This window comes from Gymnogyps californianus, chromosome 2 (assembly GCF_018139145.2).
Source record: "Gymnogyps californianus isolate 813 chromosome 2, ASM1813914v2, whole genome shotgun sequence".
NCBI lineage: Eukaryota > Metazoa > Chordata > Aves > Accipitriformes > Cathartidae > Gymnogyps > Gymnogyps californianus.
The window spans coordinates 55808942-55832909 of record NC_059472.1 but is presented as its reverse complement, the minus strand read 5'-3'; the positions used below and the strand labels follow the sequence as shown (position 1 = coordinate 55832909).

The following is a 23968-nucleotide window of genomic DNA, read 5'->3' as shown; positions in this document are numbered from 1 at the left end:
GTATGGAAAAGTATTGAGAAATACAACATTTAAGATACTGTTTGGCACCATCAGATGAATGGGTCTGTATAAAGGCAGCCAGAAGTTCACAGCTCCCAGAGGGGGAGAGATGTCTCCATGAATTTTACTAGCTCAGTCTAACTTCTTCCAGTGACGACTCAGAGCTGATATAATTCTCCACCTTCTGCTGCCCTGTGTTGCCCTAGCAGCGCAATCCTAGGTTGCCTGGTGGATGCACTCTCATTCAACTTCTGCCCAGAATAGCTGGCTTTCTGGACGTGCCCAGTAGCAGCCATACACTAATGCTTTCCACCTGAGGGAATGAGTGCGATCCCTTTGTGCTTAAGAATCAGGTATACTGTTAGCATGCCATCAACCTGGTAGCTTGGGTTAGATGAAATTAAGCTGACAGGTCAAACCCATGGTGTGGCCTTCCTTTGGCCATAGAAAAGAATTAGTCTAGAAGAATTGCTTTAGGGTAAAGGTAACCCAAGGTAAAGCTGTTGTAGTGTTCCTGCCTTCATTGCTGATACCAATAGAAGAATATGGATTGCCTCTATTTCATTGCTTATGTTTAGGCAATTTTGTCTCCCACTGGTCATTAAAAAAGGCTGTAAATTAGTGCACCTTAGTACAGCCCTGGAGGAAAAAAGGCTGAGCACAGAACACATGAGAAGGGTGGCCCCATGCCAAGATGAAGGATGGTTACAGGATTAGCTGGAGCTCCTCAAAGCTTGTCTTAATCCCTTACACAACTGTGAAATCATGGGCACATTGCTCAGATCCTGTGCTCTGAAGACCCGATGTGCCTGCATCGAGCAGAACAGCCTGTGCTCTGAATCATGCTTCCGTTCCAAGAGCAAAATCATGCCATTAGTTGAGCTACAGAGTACCACCAACTTAGCAGATTGCCTTCTGGCTCTAAAACCTGATCATCTGATGTTAGGTTAGAAAGCTCGGCATGTTACTCTACTGGATACAGTAAAACTGTGTCTGTGCCTCCAGGATAATTCTTCCTTCACAGAGAGACTCAGAGATTAATTTCACGAGACTGCTGAGGTGAGGAGACTTGCAGTGATGAAGCCATTTCACTAGCCCCGACATTTCAAAGAAGAACTTGAAGCCTTCTTTGCAAACTGCACTTACACTTGCATCCTACACCTTGGCAGCACTTCAGTAGCTAGCCCAACAAGGAGGTCAATGCATTTGTGTATCCTTAAACCTCTTTTATTTATTTCTCAAAGTGAATTATCTCAATTGGATTAGTGACCATTAAGGTATTAATCTCTGTTGATTAACATTCTTTGAAACATAGCTTCTACTGGAAACGAGAATGCATCAAAACACTGCGAGCTGAAACTGTGTCTGCTTTGAGTGACATGGGACAGTGCTGAATGCTTGTACGTTGGATGTCCTGTTTGATGATGCTAACATTGCTAATCTGGGGACACCTTTATTAAATGATTGCGAAGAGTCCTTCCTTCTCTTTCCTGAAGAGCAACAGCCTTTTTTTTTCCGTAAGGGCTCCTCCCCTGCTACGCATAATGGAGTTATGCCAACTTGTTATTTCTGATTAGAAGTCTATAAAGCTGAAATCTGTTTTGACGACTAGAAGGGTTCACTGACTTGAAAGATTAACAATAGTTTTAAATTATGATTGTTTTCTTTTTTCTCATTAATACTCTGTAAAAGTATAAACTCTACTCTATCCAACAAGAGATACTGGAACTACAGTGAAACCAAAAATAAAACAACAGAATATATAATAACATATATGTACCATAAGCACAGGTCCCAGGTTTTCTGGGTAAACATGATTAAGAAAAAAATTTTCTCTAGATGGGGAAGGACACTATTTATAGGTTTTAAAAGCTGAGACTAGAATTACCTGGAGGTAGGGAAGGGTTTCATACAGCAACCTTTCTCCCTCTCATTTATAAAAAGTGGTTTCTTTCTTTCAGTGGAAAAGTTAAAATGAAATCTTAGTCACCAGTATGCTTACAAACTCTTTGGCACACCTCCTAAGAGGCACTAATGCCAGTATCCTGAACTAATTCCAATGTAGGTAATTTGGCTTATTACATTTAAAGGCAGTTTCAATTAGATAGAGTGTTCTTCCATTTATACTAAATACAAATGTGCTGTTTGTAAGATGTGTTAAAGAGTCACTGTGTTTCACCTCTGCAATATCTCTCTAATGGGTGATCTGAATCTTAAATACAGTTTGAATTTGCCTTTGTTTATTAGAGAGTTCTTCCTCATGGAAGATTCTCAAAACTTGTAAAATGCGTAAGTGCAAGCTTCATAATAGCTTTGTGTCAAAAAATTCCTTTTTTATTCTAAGAATAGGTGGCAAGTCCATTGGAAATTTTGCACAGTTTTTATGCTGCTGGAATTTCCTATAAAGTTTTTGTTTAGTTCTTGCAAAATGTTTTCAGTAAGAAGTCTTTGGACAGGGCTTTATTTGGCAGTTTTTCTTGGATGTCTAATGTCTGTCTATAACAGAAATGGATCATCAGGTGGATTTGAAGATCAGGTTCGACATAAAGACTTCTGGGTTTTGTTTGTTAAGGAAACATATTTGTATCTGGTTTAGAAATGTCTCTTGAATGCTGACCAAGGCTGCACATCCTGAGCACCCAAGGCCCAAGCACATGCACATGTGACTGCTTAGGGCTGGGCCCATACAGTCTTCCCTGAGAAGAACAACTCTTCTGACAGATTTTATCTTACAACAGGGAATGCTTTTTAGCCAGCCAGCATCAAGGAGATGATACTCCCTCTCTGTCAGAAGACCATTGTATGGGTCTCCCCACTGTCATGTGGACCCCAATACTCTCTTAAGCATGAGAAGTCGGAGCCATCAACATTTTTGTAGCAAGGCAGATGAGAGTGCTATGTACGTAACATGTCAACCGCAGGTCCAGTAAAACAAGTAAAGGAAAAGCTAAGCCACCACTGTGTTCTTTCTTTTTCCCTATGCAGATACAGCCCTGCTGGCTCCTGGAAGGTAAAAGTCACCCAGGAGGAGTGTGAGATGGCTATCAGGAAAGCACAACACTCCTGAGAGAGAAGATGGCAGTGAGAGGCTGTTTCGGTAGCACTAAGGCGTGCGTGCAGGCATAGGGGCTGTTTACCAGTCTATAGCTGACCTTCATTCCCCTGTTTGTGTCACATCCATTCTGTTGTAGGCTACCTTGCCCCCTTTCAAAAAAAGAGTCTTTTGTGTGCTTATTAACACTATTAGCACTGGCTGTTTTCTAATTCTGGATAATAATTGAGAAACTCTAATTACTGTAATTACTATGCTCCTGGGGTGAGGTTTTATTTTTTATCATTATTTCTAGTGATTTTTTTTGTAAATACTTTGTTATATTAAAAGCATGATAGATAATCATGAGTCCTTGCAGCGCATTTATGTGTCAACCACCTCCACTGAATTTCATCAGTGCATTTCACCATTTATTAATCAGTTATTACTAAATTTCCTCTGCCTCAAGCAAAAACAAGGAGTGGGAAAGAAAGTGACTAGACAAAACGATGTGACGTGCCAAGTTTGATTCTGCCAACCAAGTATTAGTACCAGCCCAACAAGAGCAAAGATGGAGGTGACAGCTAGATGGCACAATTGAATATATTCTAAATCTTCCCAACATAACTCTTTAAGGAGGAAAGAAATGTTTCATTGCGTGCAAACATTGAAACACTTCAAGAAGCAACCTGAGACTTTGGCCAGTACATAAAGACCTTGATCCAGTTCCCATTGCTTTCCACAGAAAGATCCAGCTCTGTCTTTTGGAGTCTGTACTCCAGAGCAGTCTCTTGGAGTAAGCAAGATGTTCTCTTGTGTCTATTTTCTGTCACCCCTACACTGGTGGGATAAAAATTTTTGTTTCTTCTAGAATAATCCACCAGATTATGCTAAGTCTCTCAGGAAAAGATGTTATCTGAAATTACACTACTATCTCCAGTTGCTCTACCACTTACAAACATGAGCATAGAGGCCTCTTGCATTAATATAATCCAAAATACATTATTTTGAAAAAGCTTGTGGTCACACTGACATATTTTTATAAGTCTTGGTTTTGCTTTTTACCTGTTAGCATGTGGTTTGGAAAATTCTGATTCTTGCACTAAAATGTAGGTATATAATACCATTAATTACTTGTCATTCCCTTTTTGTGAACTTCATTGCGAGTGGTAAGTTGTTGACCCCACCATAAAGAAGACAGAGACCTTTTTTCAAGGCTGCTTCAAGGGCTGCTGATTTGTTTATTTTTTTTGTAAAAGCTCTTATGTCAACCTAGGCCAATCTTAACTAAAAACCACTTCATCATTTGTTATTGAAGAACTGTTCACGCAACTCAGCAATGATTTTTCTAAATGACTGTGAGACCTCATTTAGATTTTTAATAAACAGTCACATTCTAATGAGGTCTTCATAAAACTGACTAAATATGTTTAGAAATCATTAGCTTAAATTACCAGTACAAAAGTCTCCTTAGGGAGCCCTGCAGATTTTGTGATAAGACTTCTGGCAGATGGATTAGTATAACAGCACAAGTGACTTCTGAATTTCCACACAAGCAGTGTAAATGTGAGTGACTGGGTAACAGGCTACTAGATAAAGCGCTAAATGTCCCTCAGGTGGGTTCATTAAAGAGAGAAAACAATCAAAACACATTTCTGTGCCATTTAAATACCAGGTGCACAGCAGTCTGCAGGTGCCAGAAACACTGACAAGGGTCCCTTGCTGGAACACACAAGAGCTTAAAGGGATGCATGGTTTTGACAAGTGTGCCTCAGATAATGACAGATATTGGCAGATGTACCCAGACCCTGCTGGAGGGTAATGTGGGGACTCAGTCATTTGCAGCAGGTGCTTGCATTAGGGACAGCCTCATGGTGATTCCTCCATCCGCAATTAAAACAGTCCTGATGCATAATGCTCCAGGGCAAGAAGCAAGTTCCTAGCACTGATTTAATGACTATCCAGCCAGTCCTGGTAAACAAATACACATACGCCCCCTCAATGATTAATTCATGAAGGACGTACACTGTGTGGCAAACATGTTAAACAGATATTCCCCTTTCCTGAAAATATAAAGGAATTTTCCTCCTCAGCTTACAATGGGTCAAGAGGGTTAAAAAATAAAAATAATAAACCCCTATAAATCTTATACCAGCAATAGCAACTGAAATAGAAAACCTCAAGGTTGGGAAGGTTACAAGGTTTGCCCTGGAGGAATGCCACCAAAAGGTCCATTAAAATCATTACTAATCAAGGTGGCACAGAGCTTGTGTTAGGGGTTGCAGGACAGATGGTGTGTTTGTAATATGCCTCCTTGTTGCTGATGGTTCCAGCTCTGGGAGAGGGACAGAAACACCAACGGAGGAATGACTGCATTGTTCTGTGGCTCATACGATCTCATTTCCATTAAAAGCTCATTTCAATTTCTGCGCTCTGATCTCACCTATGTTGGCCTCCAGAGAAAGTGAGAACAAAGTCATTTCTACCACTGCCAGAAACAACAAAGCCGCGGATCTGTATCCCACTAGGACACTTGCACCCTGAAGAAATCTCCATGGTGGCACAAACTGTTGCACGCTGCTAAGGGAATGTGCTGCGTACCTAAACGTTGTGAGTTGAGGCTGCCAACACTGGCACCAGGACTGGCGTCTCCCTGGCTGATACCTGACAGTTCACTCTAATTGACGCTTTCAAATACTGACTTTAGGATAACAGTATGTGGTTTCACGCAGTATGCTATTTTTGTTCTAAGGATTGTTTATCCATACCCTGAAAACATCCCTTTTTAAGTTGTGTGCTTGGGTACTTATGAATGTGTATAAAGCTTTAACGAAGAGGTTTGCTGGAGAGCTTCCTATTCTTACAAATCCATCCATTTTAAATTGACATGTGACCATCCAACTATTTCTACCTTCTTCTTCCCTTAAGGGATTGAATTTTTAAAGCGGCCTCCATGATCCTTTTTTGTCTCTGCAATTAGTCATACATGTGTTCCTGCAGCAGGTGTTAATTGCAGTCACAAATCCCATCTTTTTTATATCTAAAAATAATACTGGCACCTGATCTGTTGGCAGGCTTGGGCGCACAGATATCTAAACGTTTGGATTTATATTAACAATTGACAAAGGACATAAGGAAGAATAAATTGAGATTGTAAAACTGGACTTGCTAAAAAGGAGACAAGATCCGACACTTTGACTCACACCACATAAACAGTGCTCTCTAACCTCATGCAAATAACACAGGGCAGAGGGGTATCAGCCACTCCACCAGCATGAAATTAAAAACATCTCTTAAAACCATGTGGCTCACTTGAAGATATGTGCACTTGACTTCTTATTTCAACACTTTGATTTACAATAATTGCAGTATTTGCAATAAAAGCAGTGGTTTTTTTTCATTCCAAAAGCTATATGCCCAGTTCCCAAGCAAATTTTCTTGAAAAAAACATCCCAGATGAGAACTAAGACACCAGTGCGTAGACAAAGCAGTAAATTAAAAGACTCAGTTATTGACAGTTGTGAGAAACAAAGAAAGTGGTTCCATTCAATACTTGTTAAAAACGAAATTAGCCATAATGACTTGAGTAGGAGGCCTACTTTAGAAGTTATCAAGCAAAGAAAGAAAAGTACACAGTATCAACCAGGTAACTCAAGCTTTCCTTTACTGCTCGACTCCTGAAGAAGATCTCCTGGTCAACAAGTGCAAATGAGTAAAGCTAATTTTTTCTTTTTTAGTCCAGAAGGCTTACAGGAAGGAAAACCCAAACAAACCAGGTTGATTTAGACTAATATACTATAAAGAAGGTGCAATTTCATAGTTTAAGTACTTTTCTCAGAAATCTGTTTCAGAATTACTCCCCCTCAGCCTCCCTTAAAAAAAAAGATGACTCCATACCTTGCTCTGTAACCAATTCCCTGGTTTCCCTTAATAGAAATGGTATGTCTGAGATATATACAAAGATACGAAGCTTTCCCTCTTTGGCAGTCTTTGCAGGCTGTGCTATACAGAATGCAGCTTTATCAGTTACTTTTTCATTGTGCTAATGTTATCAAAGCCAAGCATCCAAGGCATGTTTAAAAATAATTGATAATGAACCTCTTAGCACAGGCAGTCATAAATATTTTATGTGCTACACTCAGTATATAAGCATCTTGTTGGTCTGCTATTTAATTTCCAAAAGCAAACACCTTGGAAGTCTTTCATCTTTTTAAGTACAAAAATCACTTACCCTTCCCACTTCTACAAGATTAGTAACCATGATTATGCTGGCTGTGTTTTCATGCCATACCATTCTCCAAAAGTCATATATTGTCTCCTGCATTGGTCCTGAAACAATAAATCAAAGGAAAGGTTACTATCTGAAAGTCTCATGATTGAAAGCTTGTCTCTGGGGAACTTTGAGAAGCCGTAACTATACACATATATTCATATCACTATCATCATATTTTTCATTTAGGGTCAATTTCTTTTCTGTCATCCCACCTATCTGCATTTAAGTATTTTTCCCCTGAAATAGTGCTCTGGAAGAAAGTTAGTTCTCCAGCATTTAGGTATTTATCTCCGTAATACCCAGAAGTGGAATTATAAAAAATGGATAACATTACTCTTTCTCTTAACAATTGGATGATAACCTAGGGAAGGTGTATTTGGAATGAAATGAGCCTCAATGGACTATGTGGCCTTTCCTGGTTTCTAATATTTTTCTTAGTATACACTATCCATCAAATTACCCCAGCTCCTAAATTGTACTTCCTGAAGTGAGACAGAAGTTATAGTTTTTTGCTGCAGTATTTCACTTTGCAAAACAGTGGGGAAAGCGGTAAAGAACCCTGGCGTGCCACGGCAGCCATGTCCTCTGCAGTGCTTTCCCCAACAACCTGTGTGCTTTTGTAGATGAACACCTAGGGCTTCCTCTAGCGTTGTGCTAAAGCTGGGTACCAGCCCACAGGAAATGTTACAGAAATATAAAATGTTGAGAACAACCACATCACTTCGCGTATGCCTGGTCCTGTCTGTTTCCAGCCTAGATGTCTTACCCATGACGTTCGGTGTACCACCCCAATTTTAAACCACTGCTTTAAAATCACTGAGCCAATAAGAATAAACAAATTTAAAATACTATCAGGTACTATAAACTTAACATCCATACTGAATCCATTACTGAACCGCCACACTGCAGTAAGCAATTAGTGGCTTATTTAGAGGAATGCCTTTAATCAGCTAATAGGAGAACAAATGGATAATGTATTGGCCTAAATATTCCTCTAGCGGAGAAACCAACACTCTTTACAAAACCATATATTGACAGATTTGGGTAGTCTGGCACCCATGTTTTGGTACTTTGAGCTCCCTTTGAAAATAAAATTTTCACTCTGAAAGTCAAGTACTTAGTGAAAAATATAGTAATATATTATTACTATATTATCATGGCGGGGGGGTTGGACTAGATGATCTTTGAAGGTCCCTTCCAACTCAAACCATTCTGTGATGCTATGACTTTGTGATTCTATGATATTATAGGCAAGTCAAAACCAAGTCACTAGGCAAATAACATCACAGTTGCGACGTAACTTACTTAGAACTCAAGTTTAAGAAAAAGCATGATAATAGTCTAAAACTTTTGCATTTTTAAAAATTATTTTTATTTTCAGCAATTTCAAAGGATAATTTTATCATCCATAATTTGCATAGACCATTTAAAGAAGTTACGTATTCTCCCCCTTACTTTCTCTGCTTTTAAAAATGCTGCATATATAGCTAGTTTCACAGGTTTCCCTATAGTCACTGAACTTGTCTTTTACTTGCTTTCGTAGTTCATATAACAGGAGAAAAAGCCATTTAAAACAACAGGAAGCTATGCCTGTTAGAACACAAGAAATGTCAGAAGGTCTCAGTAGAAATAACAGCAGAATCTAAAACTACAGTTTCTGAAATTACCAAATTCAAGCTGATGTTGTGGCTGCAGAACTGGACACCTTTTTTTCCTTTTAATTTACAGCACAGAACAGTTGATACTTTTGTGAGATTTCATTCTGAAGTATGACAAGAGTTAAATCACTCTCCACCATATGGAAATTTACAATAAGTATTTTACTTCTACATAAGCGTCCTGGATATGTAATACAGACATGGTCCAAGTGCAATTTTCGATGTCACAGTAAGATAATTAATATACATTATAGTGAAGGTTTAGCTTGCTTGTGTTTTAGTAATGTAGGATTCAATATAGCTTTTTGGGCAATTAAAGTCACAACAGCATTAGAAAGGTTTTGGGCCAACCTCTCCTACTGGTAAAAGGAAGGAGACTATTTTACTCACTCACATCACTGTAGGAAAATATTATCTCTGTATAGCTCCTTCCTTCCTCTCAAATCTTAAACAAATATTCAGCAAAATTACTATTGCTATCATCTTTGAAGGAGTGTAGCTAAAAATAGGATTAGGGAAAGGCAGTTTTCCACAGAGTAGGGTCCTGGAAACAGTCTGCAAGTTCATGACACATTATTAAGATTTTTTAAGCTTGATCAAGGACAAAAAATAACAACTCTATTGCTTCAAGAATCCTGATTCACAACCTGGTTTAATGGAGAAAATCTAAATGGCTCCACTGCATTCTGTCACCACAGGATTATGTGATGTTTCAAGATTGTTCATCTGAATATGTCTTCGGTAAAGCTGCAGGAAAGGTGAGAAAAGATCCTCTGTCTACACAGCCCTCTTCTTTTCCCCTTGCAAGAAGCTAGAATCTTTGAGAAACTGAGGGGCAATGTAGCAAGTTTCTTTATGTATTATTTCAGTTTTCTTTCCTACAGATTCACTTGAGATACAAGATGGTTGGGCCCTACTTTGTAACAGTCATTTCTTTTTGACAGCTCTGGGATAACCTGCAACAATTTATTCCTGATTTTTTTTTCTACAGACAGTATAATTTGTCTCGTGACTTAAAGATTCCTACATTTCAGATCCTGAAATCACAAATTACAACTGGGGAGAGATCCTAAACATTAATTTCTTCCTAAAGATTTTGAATTTGTCATTCTTTATAAAGGAAAAAAAAAAATAATAAATTATGAGAAAAAGAAATCTTTAGAAAAAGTAATAGCATTTTTCAGGCCAGAGAAAGAGCTGAGCTCTGACAAGTCTTTCAAGCTTAATTCCAAATGTTCTCGTAGAAGAAATGTCCTATTCTGCAGTGCTGAGTATGCTTTTCTCAATCTTACTATCCAAATGATAAGACAATCATAATTAAAAGTGGTTGACAGGACTTCCTGCTCTCCTCAAGTATTCTCAAGTATTTTCTTGCTTTTCCTCTCCAATTCTTACACGTAGCCTCCAAACTTCTTTCACGTTCAGGATACTGAAAGGAAAAAAACCACCCGAAAACCTACCTTAAAGTCTCAGAAAGTAATTCTTTTCTACCCCATTTCTCTCTTCTTCTTGACATTTTTCAAATTATTTTCTGACATATGAATAAATTATTACTTGTCTTCAGCCAGAATTGAAAAGCATTAGAGGCTAGGTAGGGCTGGAGGATTTATTGTCATGAAGAACTGAACAATTTGATTCCAGAGACTTGTGGTAGGGAGAGAAAGAGCCTATAATTGTTCCAAGCATCAACTGAACAGATGTGTGCACAATAGGCAGGAAGGTTACTCTCAGCAGTTGCCCCCTTGCAGGAGGAGAAGGTCTGAAGACAAGGTACTGTGCTGCCTAACAGTAAGCCTGCGGCCTACCCCATTAGCTACACAATATAGTAGTTGGTATCAAAGATTTCTGCTGTGAAAAAAAGAAATCAACAACATACTGCAACCAGAAGATGAAAAGCAAAGGAAAATAAGAAAAAGAAATCAACCCTCCAAACCCCAAGCTAATTAAATGCATTATTGAAAAAACTCAACAGAAATGATCGGTTGTATATATCACAACCATTAGTTGTATTACCAGTAGTTGTTAGTTGCTGCTCTGGGAATGCAAACATATTAGGAAATGGAAAATCACACAGCTTTTAAGAATGGTTTAAACTCTTAAGGAGCTGCTTCTGTACACAGAGCTTTCTAGAGCCTCTACTTCTGTTTGTTATTGTGAGACCCAGTTCTAACAACTGGTATTACTACTGGGGTATGTGATCAATTCGAACGTGATAAACTAGCCCAGAATACAGGAAAAAGTGTTCAGATGTAGGAAAGAAAGCAAACACACAAAGAAATAAGTAAAACCTGAATCCTGAAATGTCCCCAGCACTTACTCAGACGGGACTTGTAAATCTATGGGTCATTTTTCAATTTCTAAAAAAGCAAGCAGCTTAAACAAGGAACAAATAGCTTCTAAAACCTTCTAGCGTAGAATGTCAAATCCACAAGCTAATGTTTGGTCCACCTGAGACCAAATTCAATGATAGATACTAAAGCTAGAAATGTGCAGAAAATGAACAGATACCTTTAAGCTCCAAAGGCTCCCCAGGGACAGTGCCTGGGCAGTGGTAGCCGTTAGCATCTGTCGATAGAGGCAGCGGACTGACAAGATGCAAGACTTATATCTGCAGCAGTTAAATTCCATCTTGAAAAGAGTGCAATAAACCTCCTTTCAGTGAGTAGACACGTCCACCCCGTGTGAGGAGGTGGTTATAAAACAGTCCCCTCACCTAATGGTTACTGCAGTTTCTAGTAGCAATGATAACTGTCTTCACTTTTTACTGAAGCAAAACTTGCTGCTTGCTATTGTGACTGCCTACAACTTGACCACTCAAGGACAACTAGCTAATATGCCTACATGGAGGGAGCTGCATTTTAGCCCTCATTCTTTACTATGTATGATCCCTTCAAAATGAACTTGAGATACAGTAAATGTTTTCTTATTAACAGATATGGCTGCATGGCAAAAAAAGCCAAAAGACAATGATTCCCTTTGCAACTACACTGTCAAAAAACCCCGAACCCATTATGTAGCAGAAATTGTTCAAAATACACATGAAAACGTAAAACCACAGATTTAAAAAAAAAAAAAATACTGGGAGAACAGATTACAAACTAACAGATTAAAAAGTTCAAGAAATCTCCTTTTCCTAATGAACCTCTTAAATGGGACAGACTAGCTGTCAGTAGGATAACTAACAGAGAATTTCACAGGAGGAAGCAAAATTACAGGGTTACTAATGCTCTGCCAGTTCAGTGATCTGATAATCCTTAAGTGCATGTTATTTGCTCTTTTAACCATGCTAGAATTCGGAGGTAAGAACAAAACGCCCTTTCAGAAAAAGTTATGTAAAAAACTGCAGTTAAATGTTACTTTAAACTAGAAATATCACTGACTGCAGGCAAAGGAACATCTCCCTTAACTGAAATACATTTTTTCCCTACTCAATAAGGCAACGCGCCCAGGAGTTTATCAACAGGAATTTGCAGGTGCATCATTATGTGATCAGGTTTTCATGAGTGTTCAGTTCTGTCAGCCCCCCAGTTACCTCACAGGAAGCTCATCAGTGGTCAGCAGCTCTGCAAACCTGGACAGCTCTTTGCGTGACTAGGTGTAAACTAAGGCGTGTAAGATTAGGTTCCACTTTTTCGTAAAGTAAAATAAAATAAAATGTCTTGATCTGTCTATCTAAAATAGTCAGCATACTATAAAGAGAAGTGACAGATCCCAGTTGTGCTGATTTAGTCAACTAGCAAGATAAACTGCTAGTTCAGTATTTTTTTGTAATTGCATTGCCACTGCCACACAGCAGTACAGCTGTATGCTGGCTCATCTCCACCCTCCCCAAATGAGCTGGTTTCTGAATGGAAGATACTTTGAAGATCTGATCAGTTGCTGAAGTCTTTATCATGTGCTTGTTGAATAGGTACGGTAGCATGCATTTAACTTTCGCTCACCCTTCCAGGAGTTCTTAAGGGTTTAGTGCCTCCACAGAGGCCAGCGAAGTCCAGAACAAAGCTCTGCTATAATTATTATTTGTCGGTTCTGCATATCCCAGCCCCAGACATTTTGTGTACTAAAGAATCTCAACGAAATTAAACAAAACTCCCGTAATGAGCTAAAAAACCCACATTCTCGCTTTTATCACTTTATTTCATTGACTTACAGTGTTGACTGTGATGGCATTTGAAATGTACTTTCTAATTTTAGCCTTACAAATATTAATTATTATGTAATCTTCAGCAGGGCTATATTGTAATTATACAGCTATGCTGGCTTTCCTGGTAAAGCTTTCTTGGAAATCTCTCTTGCCTTGGAAAAATACAAATAAACAAAGCTGTGGATGAACTTCCAGTGAGGGTGGTTCCCTGTAAGTATGTTAAGCCAGTAGGCAGCCCAAGCAAGGAAGCCTGAGGCTATGGCTACTCTTATGTGAGGTACGGAAAAAACCTCCCCCTCAGTTTTAAACCTTATTTTAACTGATTCCTCCACGGTAGTAGATTCAGAGATGGCACGGAGAGGAGCCACTCATTTGCAGAGGCAGTAATTAACTCATAGTCAGGTAAGAAAGAACACCATTTTGTAAGTAAGAATTCTACCAGAACTTAATTTACAAACAAATAAAAAATGCTTGGTTTCTCCTAACACTAATTTTAACCCAGGCTTCAGAATATACCGTGCATATCAAATAGATGCAGAATCTATATTTGAGTTGTAGCCAGTGTACCATTTCATTTTTTGGCCTTTTGAAACGATACCACCTTACAATGCAAAAAAAAAGAAAACAGTGCAGCAACACTATTCCACAGGAAGTCACCTCAGCTACACTCAAGTGGGTTAATCAGGACTGAGCTATGAATTTAAAATGTGTTTTTCATTATTTCCTCACCTTAGATGGATTGTCAATAAGAAACAGATCTGACTGAATCTTGTTAGCTTGACATTTCAGAAAAACACTACTTATAAAGCAAGCTGAAATGCTTTATTGGGACAAATTCTGCCCAGTGCAGCTACTGGCAACATAGAGGCTTTCTACTGTATCCTTTGCTCAGGAAAAACACAGCCTTGCCTTCATTATCAGGCAAGGAACAGCACAGTGAATAGTAATTGTCTGATTTTCAAGCACAAACTAAATCCTACCTGCTTCGAGCTAGCCAGTCAGCAAGCCCTGCTGCCTGCACATTACTATATGTGAAAATTGGCTTTCACAAAATGAAATTTTCAAAGTGCTTTCAAGTCCCATTAGCTTTCAACGAGGCTTAGATTACTAAGTGACTGAGGTGCACGTAGAAATTTTATCTAGAGCTCCCATGAGACTGACCAGTGCTTTGGCTGGCTTTCTATACCACCTCCTCCTATATTTAGAGGAGTCAGCACTAGACCTTTCACAGGATGAAGGAAAGGAGGAGATTGACCTATAAATTCTCCATCTCTTTCCAAATGTAAAAAGAACATAAAAACATTTGGCCTGTAACATGCCGTTTACAATGTACAGTAGTGAGGAGCCACACTCCTATTGTTTTACGAAATATACGTGTCTCACAGCTAGCTGAAATAAAAAAACCCCTCCATTCTAAATTCCCAATTTAATATAGAGATGCTTAAAAATATATATCCTTTGAGTAATAACAAAACTGATTATTCCAGATAATTTTTCCTTTAAAATTGCTCATTTCACAAAACTAGATAATCAGTTTGAAAATACATATTTTATAAGTGTGTGTATATACACATACACATCAACTATTAGCTAGAGCTGGATCATTTCTCTTGCTGGCATTTCCTGTGACCCTATTCTGCAGTGATTCTGTGGGTAGTCAGAAAGTTTTATGGGGATGTGGTATTTATTCTCTGGAATATCATATGGCATTTTCTTTTCTTTATTGATACAGATCTCACTAGGCTGGAACAGTGCACATCTCTGCCTTATTTTGTTTGCATTATGGTACCATCTAGAAATCCCAGTCCAGGACTGGAGCTCCACTGGAGCGGGAACTGCATTACATATTAAATGCCCATGAATACACAAAAGGTGTTCATGCTCCTCACAGTCACAATCCACACATACCTTGAGAGACAACAGGAAGCAAGGTAGGGTTCGAACAAACTGAACAGGCTTGGTATAATATACAGCAGTCACAATATGCCAGCTCCCTAGCCATTTCTGAATAATCTTACCTGCCCCTGCTCTACATTAATATTTCCACCATGTTCAGAAACAAGTCACTGCTGCACTTAAATACATTTTTAAGTCTGAGACCAGACTTTATTTGTGCACTCTCGGCAGGTGCTATTTAAGGCATTTTTATAACACTACAGCTAATGCTACCAGCTAACTTTCCATCTAAGAAAGTGTTACACACTTATTGATTGACATTTCTCCACAGCTAAATTTCCAATACTAGCTCAGTTTGTTCTGTATCAACAAAATAAGATGAAAATGTCATATGATTTCCTAAAGAATAAATAGCACATTCCCATAACACCTTTTGTCTACTCACAGAAGACTGGGAACAGAGGAACTTGCAGCAACAGAAATGGTCCAGATTTATCCAGTTAGCCTGAGATTAGGCAAAGCTGAATGCAATAAAAGCTGTGTACATAGTACTACTGGCCACGTATGTACCATTACGCCATTCAAGAAAGCTGCTTTTTCTGATCTTAACTGCAGGAAATTAAAAAACTCAACAAAACAATGTAGTTGTAGTTTAATGCAGTTCATCCAGTACAATTGAAGAACTCTTTCTTTCATATCATTTGCTACACAGCAGGGATGTTAAATGGTCTGTTCCTCTCATTAACATTTTCTCAGACTGGATAAATCCAGTATCTTCCAGATTTTGCATTACATGTAGCACTCCCAGGGGTTAGGGATCCCCTAGTGAGGGTTATGTGGGACACCTGAATAAGGCCAGAGTCTTCAATGTTTACCTCGCACCGCTTTTAAGAGAGCACTGCTAGGCAATGGCTTGCAGGGAGCGTGTTTCAGTTTTTTCTGCTATGAAACAGGAATACTTTGAATAACTATAATTGTAACTAGAGGCCTTGATGTATTTTCCAGCAGAGTGTACTGGCTACAGAGAAACAGAGTTGGTCTCACTCGCACATGGACTCTTTTTCCCCCTATGCCCTACAGACATTTAATTGTTTAGTTACAGTCAAGAATGTCGGGAGAACGATAGGTGACTCATCTGGAAAACTGAGATACAGGTCCAAACTGATTCAGATCAAATAGCAACATGAGGTATTGGCTCTCCATCTGAGGTCACAGCTCTGACTGCAGGCTTATTCCAGGAGCCTTGAGCCCACAGTTTAACCTGAACCGTCCTTGTGAAAGCAGTCCAACAGAAAGTTTCAGTTTAGCTGAATCAATGTTTTCCAGTAAGAAAGCTGTTTTAGTTTCTAATTTGTGCATTCTTCTCAATAAGGGTAATTTGCATCATGGAAATACGAATACCTATTAATCACTCATTCTGAGTGGCCCATCTGAGCTTGGGAAGACTAACAAATACGGAATTTATTTTGTAAAAAACATGCTGCCTGTAACATTTCCAACTCAAAAATCTTAGGTAATTGACTTGTTGGACTGGGTTCTTCAAATCAACTTGTAATGCAGAATCAATTTTGATGATGGATGAGAAGTTTAAGATCATTTTATCCCCTTCAGTAGAAAGTTCCTTAGGGAATGGACAAAAGAACCTAATTAGTCTTTCCCATTTCTACTTTCTATTTTCATGTTGAGTCAATCACAAGCATCAGGATGTAATAAAATCATCACTATTCTCTAGCTCAAAGATATGAGTTCATTTTGGCTACTTATTTCTTTTATTTTTCCCCAAGGACCGTATTGTGAAGGAATGTTGCTCATGCTAGTGAGTAAGATATTCAGATGCTGTATTTTTTAAACTTGTTCTGGGAGTTTACGTGCATTAACACGAACACTTTACCCAGATGAACAAACAAGATAATTTAGTCTACATTAAAGCGTAAGTGAAAATGCTAGAAAAACCAAATTTGTCATAATTTATTATCCTGATAGGTATCTCAGAAGTGAGATGTATCACTCACAATATATTTTTCTATTTAAGGCTGGAGAACTTTGGTACATTCATTTCTTCCTCAGTCATAGAAATAGTCAGAATCAAACAAATATTAGTCAGATCAAGATACATGTGAAGGTCATTAACAAATAAATGTATATTGGATATTTTTCCTTTTAACTTCAAGCTAATATGGTAAAAATTAAATCTGCATGACAACAAATTCTCTCAGCACTATTATTTATTGTTATTTTTGGGAGCACATTGGTTATTTTCATCACTTCAAGTAGGAAAGGGCAACGTTAACCTTTTAATTCTATTTTTTATTATATTTTATGAGACTGCAGTATTTGATATACACTGTAAATAAGGAAAGCCATTCTAATATGCTGAGTGTATTTGTGCTTAGTACAGACACAGTAACATGAGCATGCTTGCAACAGAATGAGATTTAGCAGCAGCAGAGGGAATCTCCACAAAGTCTACATCTGAATATGCAACTGCACGGAAGAATACAGATGGATAGGGAAAGAAATTAATCCAATAAGCCTGTATCTTTTTTTTTCAAAGGCAGTGCTTCAAAATCACCCAGACTGTCATGTGCATTGGTGGCCATATCAATATAGAGATTTCAGTTGCCACCAAAGGATATAGAACAGAGGAAAGATGACAGGTTTCAAAGATTCGGATATGGTGACAAGACAAAAAAAAGCTGCCTTATTTGTTTCTTGATACATTTGTTTCTGAAATACATTCTGTTTGTAAATTTGCTACACTTTTTTTCAGCAAATGAGAAGACGAAAAGCCTTCTTACACCTGCTGCCAAGCTTCCTCCAGGCTGCTGAAGACGGACTGGAAAATAAACTTCACAGAAAAAAAGATGCCTTGACTACGTGATTTTCCTGACAAACTGCATTTCTCTGCTCTTTCTTCTGTTTAGCATTAGGCTCACTGATTGACAGTCATGTTAACAGTACTCTGTCAAGAGTGCCAGGTACCTTCCCCATCAAGTCCAATTTATGGCTGATTCCTTATCGAGGATGGAAAACCTATCATCGAACATCCGCTTTCCATAATTCACATCCCCTAAAAATACAGACATGTGAGGTACATTTGTAAGGCTGATGTTGTATACATCTTCCTTGGACAAAAAACGGACTCTAGTGCATAATCTAGGTCATTAGGAGCCTGAGCAGCAAAGACACTAGTACATGGCCACCTCCATAATGTTCTTTTCTGAAAGTGTGTTTGGTTCACAAGGACAGTTTGCTCAGCTCTTGAGATCATAACTTCCTTGTTTGCAGGACATACTTTGTAGTCACATTTTTTAAAAGAGGACAAATATATTACTTTTCACACAATCTTCTATTTTCTACAATACAACCTTAAACGTTTCCTTTTGCCTGATTCACCTCTGTCTACTTAATTACTGTAGTCTCTCATTTCTCTTACTTCTTAATTCTGATATGCAAAAGTCTGTTGTAGCTATTCTAGACTGACTTCACAACAGAGAAATCAAACCAATATCTTGTCTTTGAGACAGAGATCTATATATGCTCTGAAGACCTTTATGTCTGATTTCCTGCTGCTCAGTCTTTGCAGGGGAGAGGATAGAAGGATTGCTTTTTCTTCCTCTGTGGCTTTGACAATGGACTACAGAAAAACTATCAGTTTCTCCAACCGTTGTTTCACAAGCCACATTAACAAGCAAGTGAAAGAATAGCCTGCATGGGATGTGGGAATTTATATTAGCAAATCAATATTAAATAATTATTCAGTATCATTTCTAGAGCTTGTTTGTACTTTCAAAGAATTTCTGAAGGTTTATAAAAGGCAGGCATGTATTTTATGCAAAATGTAGCCACACATCTGTGAAGAAGAATGTAAGTGGCTCTCCCTAGTGATGGATCTATCAGCAGTTTTCCAACAATGCTCCTGTTTCACTTGGTCTACACACAAAGATTCAGAGAAATGACACACTGCAACAGAGCCTAAGCCAACTTTGTATCTATTAGAAAACTATGCTAGCTCTGCATTTACAGCTTTCTACACTGAATGGAGAGCAACAGGGGCATCTCATTCCCTGTACAGACAAAACTACCACGCAGCTGATTAAGACAAAGACAGAAAAATATAGGAATCATGAAAATGGTGAAAGATAACTGTTCTAACACAGTTATCACTAAAATCTCTTATTATAAACAAAGAGTCAGAGAGAAGCTCTGGTATTCTCACGTACCATAATGTGGCAACTGTTAAAAAGTGTTGACTTTGATAGTTACCAGTTTTTACTACACAGTCTCTTCTTGGCCTCAACACTAGTAAAACTACCGACTTTTAAAAGATGTTCAAGTGTTGTAATTGTTATCATCAGCCTTCAGTGGGAAATGGTAGTAAGAGAGCTCTGGTGAATTTGCCATATGTCTTCACAATATAACCTGGAGATACCACTTCCATATGTAAAGGGTCTATTACTTCTGTATGCATTTGGGTGTGGGAAAAGAAGTAACTTCTTTGCCATTTGTCACCACTATTGCAAAACAGGTGAAGGACATGTTTCAGAAAGCCTTGCCTATTCAATGTAGTGCTTAAGAATGGGTTTATCTCCTTCACTGAAGACAGATGGCTTCAACCACCTTTTTAACGTTTTGATGATTAAGAAGTAAAGAACAGCATCAAACACAGTTGAAGCCTCAAGATTAACACAGGCGTATAGAATTCAATCACTTCCTATATATGTATCAGGAAATCAGCCTGACTACCCTACATCCTGCAATAATGACAGCATATATAAAGCTGAAAAATTGTGTAGAACTATCCTGCTTTTTTTGTTTTTCAGTTCTCCCTGAAGTAATTTCAAATGTTAATTTTCATGTGGAGGCCAAAACCATGGCAGCAAAAGTTTCTTTGTAAAGAGAAGTGTGGAGCTTACACACTGCTGTAGTTCTGACAATTTTTTGCAACACAAAAACAAAAAACATGCCAAGAAAGTTATGAGTATTATTATTCAAAGCAGTATTTCTGCTTCAGATGTCTGAAAGGGAACTTTCAGTTTGAAAGAAAATGTATTTTTGTTTCTGAAAACCCTTATTAAAATGTTCACACAACATATACAGTTGTGTGTGGAAGAAAGACACGTATTTTGCAGAAAAGAGAAGGAATATGAAAGGGGTTATTACAGTGGCAAGTTTATGCTGCTGTAGTGAAGACTGTAAACATTTCCATTGTAAATATTTATTTTCAGAAGTTTATAACTCATACCGAAAAAACTCCTCCTGACTGAAACTCGACTTGATGTCTGTCTCCATAATCAGCAATACACAAAGTGAAGCAGTTTAGCATCTGCTTTACAATTGGGTACAGACAAAAAAGAGGTTGAAAGGCTACACTGGGCTATTATATCTAAAGCTGCTTTATTTTCAAGAGTAACTTTTTACAGTCATTAAGATATGCTCTGAAGTACTTCCACAAAACATCTTAGATCTGGTTTCTCTGCGTGCTGCAGCAAGCAGAGACCATCTGAACCGTGAGGAGTATTCAAAAGGCTGAGATGCACAAATGAATGTACTTCATATATAAAGACATGCAGCTTGCATTTGAGTATCTGCTGTTTCACACATGACTGATCTGCTTGAAAACCAGCCCTGGTGGAAATGGCAATGAGCAATGCTGTAGAACTATATTAACATTCGTTTGTCACTCATAATTTACAGTTGCTGGTGCAGTGGTGGAGGAAGCATTACAAAACCTTTGATGGAGACTTGCTAAAAGAAGCTAAGTCATAGCTCAGTTAACTACATGAACTTCAGGGGACACACAACAAGTAAATACAAAACAAGTTAATTTTTCCTGCTTAGTAATCAGGGTGACACACGCAAGATCAACAACAGTCATCCAATAGTAAGAACATCCAGCAGTGTGTGTGAGAATAAGTACTGTACAGATATTCAACCTAATGCTCTCACTAAAGGACCTGGTTAAAATTCATTGATTACCTAACTCTTGGAAAAAAGAACCCTAGCTGCCAGTAAATTGAACAAATCATACAAGAGCTTGATATTCTACTATAAAAAAAATTTAAGGAATTATATCCATGGGAACAAGGGATATATAAAACAAAATAGTGAGTTTTAAATTGCACCAGCTTGCTGGTTCTGCATGACCCAATACGCCGGCTTGTGACGAGGGATTCTTTTTAATCATGGTGGCTCAGGTGCGGTTCCCATCTGTTGATGCCAATTACAGCAGATCACCAAAAGTCTTTATTAGCTGTAAATTCAGTCTACCACTCACATTATACTTATCACATAAAGGAAAATTGATGTTAATTTTATAATTGAAATTGCACACTCTGAATGTATTACTCTTAAAATGGAAGTAAAACCTTTTTTGATTAGTTGAGAAAGCCTCCATTAGGTAAGTCTTTTAAAAAATGTTTTAAAAAATGTTTCTCCCCCTAATTCAAATTAGCAGCAGAATGCTATGAATGCCAAGGTGGAAAGATACCACTCTGTATGTCAAACTCTGGTTAGTAACACTTTAATAAACAGGTGATTATGCAACTCCCAGCTCTGTTAAAAGCAGATTGGTAGTCTATTACAAACTGATTAAATTTGCCACTTCTTCATTTCAAACAATTATATTTGCTCATTAACACTTGATATGTTGAATGCAGCTTAAGAAGAACATGGGAAAATTAAATATCAATCATTCTAACTCCTCAGAGATTTAAAACTGACTCACGTAATGATATTTTCCTTCAAAGAACAATAGGCATATGCACCTGTGAAAGCTGCGGTGGAGGAGAAAAGGGAGAATGGGAAAAGTTATTTAAAGACTGATGTAAAGTAGACATCAAGGGAATTAAACATGCAGCTTAACTGTTGTGCTGCATTGATGTGTTTATACATACCTATATGAAAGTGTGTTCTAAAACAGAGCATGAACATCGTTGGCTATACTGCAAGCGGTGGCTCACGACAGGCTTACTAGTAAGGAAGACATACAGAGGCATAGTCTGTTTGACATGTGAAACAAATGTCTTTCCTTTCATAGTTAATATAGAGCCTTAAGGGAGTTTTAGCGATTATTCCCCATTACCTTATCACCTTTGCAAAAGACAGAGACTGCATCTTACTAGAAGCGTTACTATTGCACAAAGGCTTTGTCAGGAAGCTGGGACACTGGAGAATAACAGTAACTAGCCTTTACACAGCTGCATCTATCAGGACATTGCAGAGAACTATAAAAAGCAGATGAGTATTTTTAACCCTCTTCTGCAGATGGGAAAGCTGAGACAGAGGAAGGAAAAGAAACTTTCTCATTTTTCTTCATCAGGCCAGGGAGAGAGCCAGAGAGAATACACAAACTCTTGAGATCAGTGCTCTTCATTCCTCCAAAAGGGAGATACAAATCTGCTTCCTAACTGGCCTTAAAAAATAAGATGTTAAAGATGTAATCCACCAAAAAACTCCCAGCCAGATTATTTTGAATTTGCTGTAAACTGTATGCCCATTTTTAAATGAATTCTGTATTCTTCAGAGAGTCAGTTTCTCACTCATTGCAGCGTGGGAGGGGTTAGGCATCCCTGTGTGCGCTTAGCTGCACCGACACAGAAGGAATTGATGGGACCTGCCCCAAAGAATGACAGCTGAAACAGTCATATATCCTTTACATCTTGGAAGAAGACTTGTTTCTACTCCTCTTGTTCTCCTTCTTGACTAGGTACTTCTTGACACCATATCAGGAAAAAACTGTGGCAAAGAAACTGTTGGGACTTGCTGGTGGATCTGGTACATAGACTTTCAGTACATTATTCATACATTATTACATACTTGGCTTTAATAGCTGAAAGTACAAAAACCTCAAGCTTGGTATTTGCTATTCAAGTATTATGATGAGTGATAAAGCCGCATTTAAATTTGCTTCAGATAGGGATCTCATATGTCTATCAGAAAGCTGTCAGGGAGATCTTCTGGTGAATCTCCTGATAAAAACAACTGTATTACAAACTGCAAGTAAAATGCCAACTGTGTATCTTTTTATTTTAGGATTCAATTAAAGGTGAAGAACAACAGCATCATTAGCTAACGGTTAAATGGAACAATCCATTTCTTCATAGAAGAGGAGGGTGTAAAAGCCCAAAGGGAATTAAGCAAATGCTGCATTTTTGTCCTAGTTTTCCTGTCTGGCTCATCTGCAGAAAGACTGTGGACTGAGGAATGTGGTGGGTGGGTAGCAGAAGTGAAAGAAGCAGCACATTTAAATGGCTCATATTCTAAGATCACAAATTCTAATTCTGGTCTAAAAGTCTAATATTGACAGTAGTGTGGCAGTTATAAAAATAAGATCTGCGTCCTGCCCCACTGTCATCTGACACAAAGTAGTACCTCATCTGGGACTGTCGAGAGCTGAAGTACAGAACGGCAGAGATATGAAGCCTCCCACTGGTAGAAGTGGCGACTGGAGGCTGCAGACTCTGGGTTACTTAGGGGAAAACTGAAATCACAGTAAGAGCTCTTACTTGACATGGCCAACATTTTCTCTGCTGTGATAAAAAGTTGTTAAAAAGTATGTATGACCTCTAAATCCAACACATGGTAAGATCATTCTGAGTATATTATACTCAGTACTCCAGCTGGCTCTCTTAAAAGGTTGGGCATGTGTTGAAATAACATATGTGGGTGCAGCTCAACTTCTTCAGATCCACAGGCAAATGCAGGAAGCTCTGTCAATGAATATGTATTACAGAGAAGATTCCCTCCAAGCAGTGGAGGAGCAATCAAATTTTTACATGTATGCTATCCGAGCATAGGCAGGAGATTGGCATATCGTTCAATATTACGATTAAGCAGTCACAGAAGACTCATCTTTCCCACCTGTTCCAGCTCTGAACTTGACCAAAAAATAAATAAGAACTGCATCAGAACGGGCAAATTATGTCTTTGAAGACAAGTACAAATTGAAAATTAATTTGCGTGTT

The 23968-nt window shown here is 38.3% G+C and overlaps 1 protein-coding gene across 4 annotated transcripts in view; it reads right to left on the bottom strand.

Moving 5' to 3' along the window:
• The window catches only part of PTPRM (protein tyrosine phosphatase receptor type M), a 486857-nt gene that overhangs the window by 26905 nt on the left and 435984 nt on the right, over positions 1–23968 (bottom strand). For all 4 annotated transcript variants that reach the window (XM_050915684.1, XM_050915683.1, XM_050915685.1 and 1 more), the window contains one exon: positions 7263–7360. In XM_050915684.1, coding sequence (XP_050771641.1) covers positions 7263–7360 — 98 coding nt within the window. The remainder of the gene's footprint in view (positions 1–7262; positions 7361–23968) is intronic.